This window comes from Rhea pennata, chromosome 11, assembly GCF_028389875.1.
Source record: "Rhea pennata isolate bPtePen1 chromosome 11, bPtePen1.pri, whole genome shotgun sequence".
NCBI lineage: Eukaryota > Metazoa > Chordata > Aves > Rheiformes > Rheidae > Rhea > Rhea pennata.
The window spans coordinates 10,676,431-10,690,243 of NC_084673.1; the positions used below are offsets into that span (position 1 = coordinate 10,676,431).

Consider the following 13,813-nt stretch of genomic DNA (forward strand, 5'->3'; position numbering starts at 1 on the left):
ATATTGATTATAGGGCAGTATAGATCCATAATAAGCTATGGCAGAGATCTGTAAAATTTCATGTAATGAAAACATTAAAATTAGTAAAGGTGTACATATTCCCTTACAGCAATCTTTTCTTCAGTGTCAGTTATTTTATGATCTGATTTCCGGAGGCAATATGTATTCACAAGTCAGAATCTTTATCAAAAATGGAAGATCAGGCTATTACCCTCTTGAAAAATCTCTTGACCAGCAGATTCTATTTGGAGTTGATTATTTTCTCTGCTGCTTATATTTTGTAATTTTTTAACCACAAAAATAGCTCTGGAAGGCTAATACTGGTTAGATGAACAGTAGTAAATATCAGCTCTCTCTTGGAAAATATTTCTATAGATATTGTTGCATATTATTAAATGCTTTAAGAATGTAATGTCAGCAGTGTTTGTGTCAGTCAGAATTAATCTGTATGTGATTTAAGGTATTTTCAGAGAAAAAGCACCTCTTACCTAGGCCATGTCTGTGCGTTGACATAGGTGGCATGATAGTCCAAACTTTGGTGATAGGGTTGAAACATTCAACAATATTAGAAGTTTTCAGACCATCTCTGCCTCCCACAATATAGAGTTTGTTGTCAATTACTGCAACTCCAAACTGCAATCGTCTACCATTCATGGTGCCAATTTGTACCCAACTATTAGTCCTAAGGTCGTATTTTTCAATTGTAGTGGTGCCTGTTAAAATATAATTATTATCAAAACTTAAACAATATGAGATAGCTGTGAACTGATCAGTGCCCCGCAGTAAGTAGTTGGTCCTCCGCAAAACCTTATTAAACTGTACAACATTGAAATTCTGTATGTAGACTTTTGTTGCTGCTCCTTGTGAACTTCAGTTATGAAGTGTGAACCTAGTGAGAAGGTTGTATTAATTTCATGCATATATGATTCTGTGAAACACATGAGAATAAACTAAGGGCAAGAAGATGCAGAATGAGATGTCAACATTTTTTTAACACTGAAAATTTTGGAGATAAGTTAAATCTGTTACTTTTTTTCATTCTTTTTGAATACAGTTCATCACAGCTATGTAGTTCTCATCCATGCTTGCGCTTAAACCACTTATCAAAAACTAAAAATATCTAAATGTATCTGTCTGTCTTAGGACTTGGATTGCATCCTCACATCCTCTTGAACAGTTTTGATGCTTTCCTTTCTATGATGAAGACAGAGAAGGCCGAGTTGTGTGCATGTATACACTTGCTTCCCATAGACAGCTTCCCTGAGGTTTATCTTTGCAGAGCCCTTGCAATAGCTATTTCTATGCTGTAATATATAAGCTGTATTTTCGTTTTTTTGATATTGCTGAGCTTTTAGTAATGTTTTTACTACAACTTTACGTATGGCTCATGCCATAACTCTCTACCGTTTAAAGCTAGCACTTTTCCATGCACTGGCTCTGGTCAGTCACTCAGCAGCAGCAACTGGTCCTGTGAGAGCTGGGCTAGCACCACGGGGAGACGGCTGACTAACCAGGCAGGCAGGAGGCAAGTGCCGCTGACACCTTTAGTGCACCCTGTCGCACGGCTTCTGCTTTTCGGAAGGCATCCCGAGGAGACTAACAGAGCTTATTTCCTGCCTGATTCCTAACTGGGATTTGAGAACAGAGAAGTAGCATTTTGAGTCCTATGAAAGGCAGTTAAGTGAGTAAAGAATTGTTCGTGACAGCAAAATAGCCATGGAATGAAACAGAAAAGAAAGGTAGTGTTTTGCTTTCAGATGTTTTCCTGAGCAGAATCTGAAATAGATCATCTGCTATGCTTAATCAATTTAGTGAAATAGGAACTTAACTTATGATTTCTTATTTTCTGTTTTCTCTTTCTGATCTACATGCCTTTCTAAATGTGTTGACTGGGAAATAAACTACCTGATCCACCAACAATAAAAGGAAGAAATTCTACTTTTTTCCCCTCTCCTGTGTTCTTTTATTCTGAGCAGCTGGGGTTCTTTTGTTGTTCTTTTCACGCAGTTAGTCTGTTTGCTATTTGCTTTGATTCCTTCTCATTTATTTTATGCTAACATAGGAGTTTCCCAAAATTCTCAGCTTCAAAAGGAGTATCTCATGTACTAACTGAAAAACAGGAAAAATACATTAAGGCGTATAGTGTGTTCATACCCTGTAGGCTGTAATTTTTACAGGGGCTTGAAAGTAGGTTTTTAAAATTAATGTGGTTTAGGCACATGCACATTTTTCAAAACGCTAGACCAGAAGTGGTTCTTTGATCTGCTTTTGATCATTCTAACTTGAGACTTGACTTCATGTACCACCTGAGATGAGCACAAAATCCAGCCTAGCGCTCCCTGAGAGTTCAAGTTTTCTTTATCACGTACAGCATGTAAAGCATAGTTTTGCCAGAGGTGGTAGCTATTCTCTTCATAGATCTGTTCTTTCAAAGCCTCCTAGTTTCTGAGGTGGTGTTGCCTTATCTTACAGTCCAGCACAGGCTCAGGGTATGAGTCAGAGATGTAACGGGATGAGTCAGAGATGTAACAGGACAGCAGGAAGGAGAGGAAGTGCTGTTCTTCTTAACCATCAAAAGGCAAAAGTTCAAACAGTTGGCTTTATTCCAAGGTAATAAGTAAAAGAGGCACCAAGAGGAAGCCCAGATATTATGTTCACTGAAACAGCCTTTTCTCTATATAACCTTTACTGGCAAAATGAACTAGGAAATCTTACTATTTTGGTAATAAATAGTTTAAAGTTAACTTTTAGTTCTTGGCCATTTTATATAATTCATGAATAATTAATATTGCTAATGAAACTACAGTAATTGCTACAGTTAAACTTCAATTGTGAAATTGCTTTAGGGATGAGCCTGTGTTTTCCTTTCATATTGTTGTGGTGGTTAATGTATATTTTGCTTTTATTTTATTACAAAGACATAGAAAGGTAACAGTTCAAGATTTCTCCCGCAGGAAATGTCAGTCATCAGCAACATTTTGCAAAACATAAAATGGGTTAACTTCTTTGGGATTCTATTAATAGTGAACTCACAGAGGTAATATATAACACAGTTCAGCAAGTCACTAGACTTTAAAATAATTACAGCTTTTTGTATTGCCGTCGATTTGAGGTTAAGGTTCCTGTAGAAAATAAGTTAACATCCTACTCGTTAAATAAATAGTGTGATTTGTAAAGTTGTTATTTAGATCTCTGTTTCTCTTTTTATATGTTTATAACTTATAAAAATACTATCAAATTATAAACAAAATTAATGTCCACAGTAAATTATTACAGAGTCCAAGGTATAAAACAGAAAGTGCTTTGGGGCATTTCACTTATTTTGTTGGTCAGCATGTCATTCTGAAACCGTTGTGAAAATCAAATCATAAAAATTGGATTGCATTTATAACATTTAACCGCAAACCTGAAAATAAGTATATGCAGTACTGGAAAAAGGTATGCATACTGTTGCAGTCATGAAAAACTGAAACTTTGTATTAAGGATTGATAAGCTTTTAGCTAAGGCTTTTTAAGAGTTCATTAGTGGTTTTGATTTTATTTCCCTCCTCTTTAAAAAGTTTTCAGTCTCCTAGTTCTTATCTAAAAAGGGGGTACAGGAGTCTAAAGTGACAGTAAAAGTGTATTGAGATATTTCAAGTAATAATTTTTTTCTTCTGATTTGTAAAGTTGAACTAAACAAGTTCCTTTAACACAATTAAACAAATTTCCAAACTCACCTTTAGTGGCATCCATACCTCCTACAGCATAAAGCGCACCTACTGTAGACTTTCTAGGCTTAGTTCGAGGACTCTGCATCATGGACCGTCGTTCTGGTAGGAGGTGGTACTTCATAGCCTCCATAAGAAGTTTCTGACACTCTAGGTCGTCTGCAAACATGGGACTATTTTCTAGATCGGCTAGTAACTAAGAAATGAAAAGTAATTTTATTTATTTATTTATATTTAGGTTTTTAAATTTGTATGCACGCTAGTAGTTAAAGCATTTGTAGCTACAAACATTCATTTTCCGTTCACTTCTCACCTTAGATTTATTCTAAAAGTTTTGTTTTAGTGCAATTTAACAACATAAAGGTAAGGAAAAAGTCTTTAAGTATTATCTTTGCTTTATTTTTTCTGAAAATTTTGTTCTAAGCTTTAGAAAAGGTTAAAATTACAAACATAGCATTGTTCTTTTTGAAATTGAATGCAAATCTCCTTTTGACGTGAGTATAAGCAAATCTAATACCTAATACTGGACGTCTCTGCTAGTATCAGAATATATTAGATGAAGTGTGTATTTAGAAAGAAATGTGTCCAACATTTTGATGCTTAATCCAAAGTTGTGTACTTGCTGTTTTATTCATGGAGACCCATAAAGTAATTGTAGTGTCCTGACAATGTTGCTGTTGATATAAGCATTTCAGATGAGATACACAGATCTTGTATGACAAAGATATGACAACGTCACTTTACTGTAAAACTGTATATCTATCTCTGGAAAGATCTGCATCTGTATCTGATGAAGTGTCTTTCAGCATTAAAGACCATGTAATCCCAATAGGAAAAGGGTCAGGAAATAATCTAGAAAATGCTGGTTTTGTCTACTTTTACAGTGATAAAGACGTGACTTTTTAAGTATTGCGCCTCGTACATCCTGCAGGTTGGTAAGACTAAATAAATGTCTTTACATAGTATTTATGTTGCTATGGTATTAGAGGAGAAAATGCTACCTGAGAAAGAAACACTGTACACATTTGAGACTCTGCTAAACTGATATTTTTCAGTAATTCTGATCTCAGTAACCGTGTCGTCATTGTGGGTTTTTTTAAAAAAATCATTTTTCCAAATAATAAACATAATTACTACACAGTTTACAATATAATTTTTTAAAAGCCACTTTTGTAAAGAAATGCATTCTCTACCGAAATGGTGCTTGAGGCAAGCATTTCTGTTAGTAGTTCGGTTCCCTGTTAAGCATTTGTTTCCTACCTGGGGCGGAAGCAGAGGCAGTCTAATATAAGAAAGAAGCATGCCCAGGTCTTGTTGCCTGTTTTGCAAATCATGCTTCACCCACATCATTAACGCCTGGAATATGGCTTCTTCATCTGGAACATTGATGTCATCACTGGACAGGAGCTTTGCAATTTCGTTAGCAGGAAGTAAAAGAAATTCCTGGTTTTTTATTACTTCTGTGAAGTGTTCCTGGAAAGAGAAAGGTTTCAGTCCACTCATGATTTTCACACCCTGAAATAACGTTTTCTTAGATAACATAGGCTTTTCTGCATTTCCATTCCATTCTGAAGGACTGGGAAGAGCCATACATATTCTAAAGATTACTGAATGTAATCTATCTGCCTTATTTCATTTATTCAAGCATAAACCTGAAAGGCTTAGTTCTTAAAGAAAAGCTATTCAAAGAGAAATAAATATTTTTAAATGGAAAATACATAGGATTCTGATGGCATATCATTCAGAGCATTTCTGAGATTGTCCATTAACCTTTCTTATCTGGTGTACAGAGATAATTTATACTCAGGTGCTATAAGTAGTTCAATCTTCTTTAAAAATAGTACATGTTCTTTAATGGAAGGATTACTTTTATTTAAACTCTTACTCATTGATGAGAAGGATTTGCAGTAACAGGCAGTGTCTGCAGTACAGAGTGGGCACATGGATATTCCCCAGTAATTGCGTGGGTGTTATTTGCCTAGCTTAACACACAGAATTTTACTTAGTCGCAGATTTTGGCATCTAAAGTAACAGCAGACTGACTTTAGTCTGTTCCTAGACTTCCCTTCCAACTGACAGCTCCTCAGCTCCCCTAAAAGCACTCTCTTTCCTGCAGGCACGGGTACCACAAGAACTCACCAAAGGATCTCACACAAGAATTTTTACCCATTTATATTAGAGCACTTTTAAGAAAATTACAAATATTTAAACAGCTCTGTCATCCGTCTTTTAAGTGACAAACATGAAGATTTGGGTTGGCCTAAAACCTCGTGGGAGTCACTTTTCTACATCGCTGCTAAGTAAAAGTGTTGCAGTGATCCAGCCTTGGTATATCACCACGGAGCACAGGAAATAGCATAGTCATTTGAGTAGTCAGTATTTTCAGGGCAGTGCATTCAAGAACAGATATGGAAAGTTTCAGAGGAAAAAGTGAGGAAGGAATACAGAAAAAATCTCATTCACAGAAATCTAAGACCTTCTGATAAATCTAGTATTTGCAGGCAGGATTAAGGAATTAAAATGGGATGTGTTGGTGTTTTCCAAGAAATACTTTGGAATATATTAAAATCTTGTTTCAAAGAAGTAAAATTACAACTGCTTTTTGTACTCTCCCCAAATGTGTACAACATTACTAGCAAGGTAGACTAGTATTATGTTGATTAGTAAGAAAGGCTACAAGAAAAGCAATAATGATGAATTTACTGTTCACTATCATGTCTCTTTAAAGATTATTTTACATTGTCTGCTTAGTAAATGCTTGCAGCTTAGGGCAGTTGCTACAATTATTTCCTGTTTTTGTGAGTGCTGAACACAGAAAATGAACTATTTGTCCTTGTCTACTTGCCATTCAAGTTTGATGTTAATAATACCTTTCATTCACTAATTTAGAGGTAAACATTTCATATGTCTGATTTATAGCCTTCCCATAGAAACTAATAAAATAAAAATCTCCATCACGCAGTGAATCCTTGTGTGGCTTACCCAGTCTGTACAAAGCTTCACTGTCTGCTTCGCCAGTGAGAATGGTTCTTCTGGCTGATCTGGGAATGGTGAACTGCAGTGCATTCTGCTTTTTTATTTTCTCCTTCCCTAGACTGAGGCATGCTAGGGGCAAAGACTGGGAACAAGTGGTTTATAGTTGTCTGTCTGGCTTTCCATCACCTGAGAATTACTGCCATGTGGGAAATCCCATCTACCGTTTACGGGATATTTTCATTGTTCTTTGTTGCCTTTGTATTGCAGGGCTGAGGAACACTGATCGTCTTCTCATTAACCTACTTGCAGACGTATTTGTCGGTATATCGTGTCTCGGGGATTGGCCACTGGCAGTTTTGTCCATCAGTATGATCTTAAGATTGCAGCATAATAGAAACACAACTTGGAGGTACAAAGTTTATCCTAAAAATGCCACGTGGACATTCAAATGAATTGTGTCATGATCATATTCCATAGTCCTAAACAAATTAGATTCTTTTGCAATAATTATGCCAAATATTGACTGTATGTCTCCACTCTCAGTAGCAGAAAATACAGCAGTCACTTTTCTAACAGTATTTCTAACAGTATTTTTTTGCAATATTAAGGTATGCTTCCTTGTGTTAATAATTCCAAAAGAAAAAAAAATTATTAACAAAGCTGGGTTTATAATTTATTTGCAGAGCAATGTATTTAGGAATGTATAACTGTATTTGAAATATTAATTTCCATCTACATGCCTGAAAGTAATGTATCTTACTTGAAAACCAGATTGAAATAGGGCAGGTGAAGACATTTTAGTAACTGATATTTATATTACTTGTTTTCAGCAGTCTCTTAACTTTTTGTGACTTTTTTCAAGAGTACCATGAATATAAATATAGAAGTGACTGAAGGAGATGTTAATTTTGCTCTGTAATGTACATCCTGCTTTAATACTTTCTGACATCCAGAGAATAGCAACAGGAAGGCCAATCCACATTTAGTTACAAATATAGCACAAGATGTTTATCAGAACAGGCTTTATCTGCATGAAAAGATACTAGGCAGGAAACTCTTAATACTTTGCATCAATGACTAAAGTAATTGAATGGGAAGGTCGCCAGTGTGTTTGTTTTTATTGAATGGATGTGTTGTTTATAGTTTATTATCTTCTGAAAATGTTTAAACTATTAGTTCATTTGTATGGTCTCTATATTTGCAATATGACTTTATAGTTGTTCTCCCAAGGTGCACGTTCTCAAGTGGTTGAGCTCGACATGAAACAAAACAGAATGTTTTATTTATCCTCTTCCACAACACGTGTGTGTGTGTGTATGTGTGTATACATTGTTATGATCTCTTATTCTCTAAACTCTTCTGAAAAATCAGTTACGGAATATAAAAGAAATTGCTTTAAAGTTATTTCAAAGAGGTGGAGATTTCCTTTTCTGTATCTAAGTTGTCAGTAGTTGAAAACGTGGTGGAGGGTTTCAGGATGCGCAAACTCCTGCTTTTTCATAGCAACATCATCACTCTATTGCATGGAAGATACAGGAGCTGGTTCTAGAGGTGGAAATGCTCCTACTTGTTTTCAGGAAAGCTGGTATAAAGACATGTACATTTGACAGGCTCAATTTTAAAGGCCTGATTCACATCTATATGTGACGCACAGATATGGATTTCATTTAAAAAATAGTTTAAAATCTAACTCTTGGAGAAGAAGGGTGGGGAATTCAAATGGCTAGAAAATCTAACCAAAGAAGTCCTTTCATTGTTTAATAATGTCAATAATCGCATTATTTTAACTGTTTTGTGGAAGTTTGGACTGTGAATTTTAAAGCATGGTTAAAGCTGATGTCTGAGTGCTTGGGCTGATGATGCTGGGAGAAAAGATTAAGGGGGAAAGCTCCTGGTATCGGCCCGGAGTGTAAACAGTATGGAGCAGGAAGGACAATGACGCTATGGAGAAGCTGAGCGAACCTCTGTCTTAAATGCCTATTTTCATAGAATCAAATCATTTTCAAACTTTAAAATATAAAAGGAATCTAGACCGCTGCTAAACAAACCATTCATTAGTATGACAGGCAGGAGCACAGACAGTGCCCTCAATCTGCACATGCCACTCTGGTTTACGTCAGCGTGTGGCAGTGTGCAGTCTATTGCTGGAATTATCTCAGCGTAATGAAGCCTCTAAACTGCTTTTGACATACCGGACTTATGTTTCAAGCATAAAGCTGCCATGTGTCTTCTCACAAGTGGCTCTTTTTATATCTATTTAGCTATAGCAGTTGCTATTCTTTTTGTGTTTAAAGTTGTTATAGCACATCTTGTTGCCTTGAATATTTATGCCTTGATTTGGTTTCACAGCAAGCTATCTGGCTTCTCTGTTTCCCACGCTCTGAATATTCATTTCTTGCTTTGAGCCAGAGGAGGATTACGCTCGAGTCAGAGATGTGCTTCTTTTCAGTATTTCAGATCTTTGCTATACATTCTTTATTTTGTCTGGTCTTTGTGCACCTCACCTTAAAATCAGATTTAGAATTTTGTTTGTGTTGAATCAAAAGCAGCAAGAATAAGCCATTGATTTTTTTTTCAATATTAGCCAATTTAAGGCTCTGTTACATTTTTTGGAAGAAACGTGTACAGATCATACTGCATAGCTAATTCAATACTTATCCCCTTCTACAAGGCAAAATTTCAAAAGAGAAAAAAACAGAACTGAGTATTTGGTTTGCTAGTGTGCTTTTCTCTGCTTCCAATGCTATAGTATCAGTCACAGTTCTTAAATTTCGCCTTGGAGAATGAGCTGGGCCCATGTGTCCTGGGATTACGGCTTGTGCGGATCCCACGCGGCCAGCGCGTGACAAACCGCCATGGTGTATCAGTCTGGGGAGCGCAGCAGCCATGAGCCCCGCTCAGCCGACTCTGCTTCACCAAACCCCAGATGTTTTCCAGGAGAGTATTTATACCTGCTGTCAGCATTATAATTTCAAAGCAGTGAGATTAGTTATCTTACCATGGTGTATGTATGTGCCGCCTTCAGGAGCTCTGTGCAGCCCTGCGCATCTCCGAAAGAGCGAATCCCTAGACAGTTTGAAGGATGGAGCTGCTTCATCAGGAAATTACAACATACCTCAATGACCTGAGATAGCTGGAGAAGACAAGCTGCAGCTAGCAAACTTTCTATAGTGTCTTCCTTTAACTCTAGAATACCTATGCAGTTTGTACAGAGAAAAAATAGAAATTTTCAGTCATTATCTTTGTATCTGTATTTACCTGAAATCCTCTCACCTCCCAGTGTTTTTCTCCTCTGAAAGAAACATGAAAAGAATGTTTCTGTGTTTCAGAAATTCATTTTCCTTTTTTGATGTGAATTCTTTTTTAGAGTTACAATTTTTAATTAAATGGTTATAAGATGTGAGAACTTCAGAATGTTCATTGAATAGACTAGGTGTGTGTCCAACGAGATCTTCCATCTTAGCTGTTCAGTATATATAATTCCCCAGTGTGATTCCCCAGCTGATACACAGCATTAAAATTCTTTTCAGAAAAAAAAAAAAAACTATGTTTTTTCTTTTATGAACACATTCTACAATTAGGTTCATCGTCACAATACCCAATTGCCTCAGAAGCGTTTTTCTTTTCCAGCTTCACATTTCCATTTAACAGATGGAGAATGGTGGTACTGAGAGATTACAGTCAAAATTATCATCTGGGTAGCACTCTAAGAGATTTCTTGTCCAAAGTTCACTTCTGATTTATTTCCATGGAAATAAACAATTCTCAAAGTTATAACTCTTATCTCCTCTGAAAGTCACATTTACATTTAATTACTCAGAAGATAGTAGCACCCACTTAAAAGGCTTGGTTACTATCATGAAAACCTATGAGACACTGTAGGAAAAGTCAGTTTTTTCAGAGTTCAGCAGTCTTAACTTAGAACAATCCCATTTGCTTCATACCTTATATGAACAAACTGAAAGAGTAGAAATTTAGTCAAGCAGGATGATTTTGACACACATGCAGGTAATAAGTAGCCTACCACCTAGCTTCTTTGTGCTTGTACTAATCCATTTCCTTGGGTAATATATGCTAATCCAGTGCCATAGTATCACTGCTTTACAGATGTTATGCAGCATTTCCTCGAGCCTGTGATTATCCTCTTTTTTGTACCCACAAACATGAAAAGGAGTCTATTTTGCATGTAGAAACCTCTGTTTTCAGTCTAATTTACAGATTTCTTGTCTTTCCATAGATTTCTGTCTTTACACAGTAGACTAGATTTTTGAAGTGCCTTAGTAAGTGAAGGAAATCCATTTTTCACATTTTTGCTAATACCAAGATAGTAAATATATTGGGTCTTTGATTTTCTTTTGATTTTTTTATACTATCGCCTTTTAAATTACTATAAAGACAAAAATACATGCGCTTTCAAAATCAAGCAAGCAAACAATGCCCTGCATGGGACATCAGGTGGTGAAGGAACTAGGGAATGTTATTGGTATTAGATATTAACTGAGCAGATGGGTCAGTTTACCTAGCAAATCTTCATAAATGCAGAAGGTTGTTATTCAAATGCAGAAGGTTGTTATTCTGGTCAATTAGGAGCTGTTGCATTCTGGAGGAGTAATTCACTCCTTTCAAGATGTGGGCATTTTTTGCAGAACTACGTAGTTTGGTGGGGGGGAAGAGTTTCTCTTTTACTTTCCTGGCTGGAGTAGCTGCCATCTGGATAGAGTGGCTTGCCAAATACCAGAACCTGCAGGCTTCCAGAATCTGCATAGGTTTGAACGATCCGGATATTTTTAATTGCAATATATACTAACATAATGGCTATGTTCTACAGTGTTTTTCTCTGCTCATTATAGAGCAGCTGAAAAGCATTTTGGAGTTCTCTGATTTGGTCTTTTTGGCTATTGGTTCAAGCATTAAGTGATCCAAATATCTTCTTCTCCCATTAAAATTGCTAAAATAATTTTTATCTAGTTAGAAGATGTCCTAGTAATGGGTTTATGTATGTCTTTATGTTTCTGTATATCTTCTACAGTAAGTTATTGGAGCATCAGATATCTGTTATCTGCCTTCAAAATAAGGAATATTTTATCAGAACATGTTTATTAAGTAACGTTTATTCATCATTATTCATTATATTTTTTCATTCATCAGAAAGGTATACATTAAATATGCATGATGTATGTCTATATTTATGAAATGTATGGAATGTATGAAATGGAAGAAGTGAAATTTATGTATGCATTTAATAGATTTCTATCTTGCTTTGCAAAACTGCTGTAGGCGTAAGGGAGGAAGAGTTACCTGTGTAGGCATAGCGCACCAAAGCTTTCAGCGCATCTGGGTCTACACCCTCCATTTTGATCTCTTCTTGTTTTGCTTCACGCACATCATTAGTAAACATTGCAGCAAAATAATCAGACACTGCACTGAGAACCAACCTTGAAATAGAAGCATTTTAGGAGGAATGCAAATTACTTCATAATCTCAATAGCAAGCATGAAATTCAGTATTATTATGTAATAAATTGTGTGTGTAATAGAAACATTATCTTTAGTATAGGACTTGAGTCTTACAGTAGTGGGTAGTAAAGTTAAAAGGGTAATTAGTAATCTCATTTTCAGCACGCTTGTTTGTGCAGTTTTGCTTCACTGCCGTCTATAGCTTGACCCCAGCAACAAGAGAGGACGGGCAATATCGTTGGTTCGTATTTGAGTTTCTTTCTACTTGAAATAATGAATATGAAACTCTGATTTTATTATTTATTCATTATTTTATTCTATTAGTTGATGTGCTAATTATAGTAACCATTCATAACTAGACAGGGCGAGCATAAATTACCACAGTATTTGGAAGCTTCTGGCTTTGAAGCCTTGTAAACCGTAATGGGAAATGTACCTGTGAGCTGGAATCTTTTGGTCTCCAGCTATGAGGAGAACATCACACAGCTGTTTCTGCTGAAGATAATTTTCCATTTTGCGGAAAGTTTGCTCTGCATGGTTTGTAGATTGGAAATATTCATCTGAGCCATTGGCGTTCATTCCCAGTAATGAACTGCTAGTTGTTGATAACCTGTGAGGGGAGAGGCAGTGTAATTGTTGTAGCGTTGGAAGTTCTGGTTAGGCTTGTCATACGCTTGCTCAAGTGACGTAACAGAAATATTTAAAAATATCTTGTTTTTATGATCCTGGTCTTACTATGCCCTTTTCCATTTGTTTCTGTTTATTACCTACAAGTTTTCCTTCACAAGGTTGTATGAAAGTTCTAATGACAACGAACAAAAAATATTATACAGAGCTGGCTCTACAGGATTTTCTGCTCCCTGTCAGTTTTATGTCAGCTATGCACAGAGTGTGTAGCACTGACTAATCATAAATGCAGCCTCCGACCACAAATCGCAAAGAACAAAGCTGTTCCTGTGATACTAATATCTAAAGCATCTTGTAGTGTAAAATTTTGTATGCTGCCTGTCTTTAGGGTCTCACTTATATTTCTGGTTTTTTTCGGAGTCTCTGATTGTACTTTGTACTTTGAATTGCATTACTAAATATAAATGAATTGGAAGACAGACTGGCGAGGACCATATAATTCCAGACAGATTACCAAACCAAAAAGCTGACGAAATCAGCACATTATTTTTCCTTCAGAACCTGAATGCAAATAATAAAGACAAACTGATTTTTCTGCTTTTTCATGGAATTGTAAAATATAAATGTATTCCTCTCACTACAGAATTCTCTTAGCTATCCCACTTATAAATATACATAAAAACTATACACACAATTTCTTTTGATGTCACTATTTTTTTAAATTATTCCTTACTACCTTTTTAATACAGATTATGTTGCAGATGTAAATGTCTTTTTGGTATTTTCTTAGGAAAATATTTATTATTGTCATCTAGTTTTAGTAAAGTATTAATAAATTTGTTGATATACCTGATATCATATATCTTGAAAATATCTACAACACTTTAGTTAGTAAAGAATTTTTTAGAAATTTTTTTTTAGAAAAATACTTTCTCAATTTACATATTATTAAAACGTAAAGAACCTGTTTTTTAAATTTCCAAGGCCAGCTAGGAAACAATGGAATTTGTTTGACTAAATGTACCATTTGGCTTTGATAACATT

General features: G+C 35.7%; 1 protein-coding gene across 1 annotated transcript in view; it reads right to left on the bottom strand.

The window, feature by feature from the left end:
* Positions 1-13,813, bottom strand: part of KLHL4 (kelch like family member 4) — a 44,135-nt gene that overhangs the window by 7,574 nt on the left and 22,748 nt on the right. Inside the window, exons 2-7 of the mRNA XM_062584610.1 lie at positions 12,579-12,752; positions 11,985-12,121; positions 9,685-9,881; positions 4,971-5,183; positions 3,720-3,906; positions 489-713 (exon numbers count right to left, since the gene is read on the bottom strand). Of these exons, the coding sequence (XP_062440594.1) occupies positions 489-713; positions 3,720-3,906; positions 4,971-5,183; positions 9,685-9,881; positions 11,985-12,121; positions 12,579-12,752 (1,133 nt within the window). The remainder of the gene's footprint in view (positions 1-488; positions 714-3,719; positions 3,907-4,970; positions 5,184-9,684; positions 9,882-11,984; positions 12,122-12,578; positions 12,753-13,813) is intronic.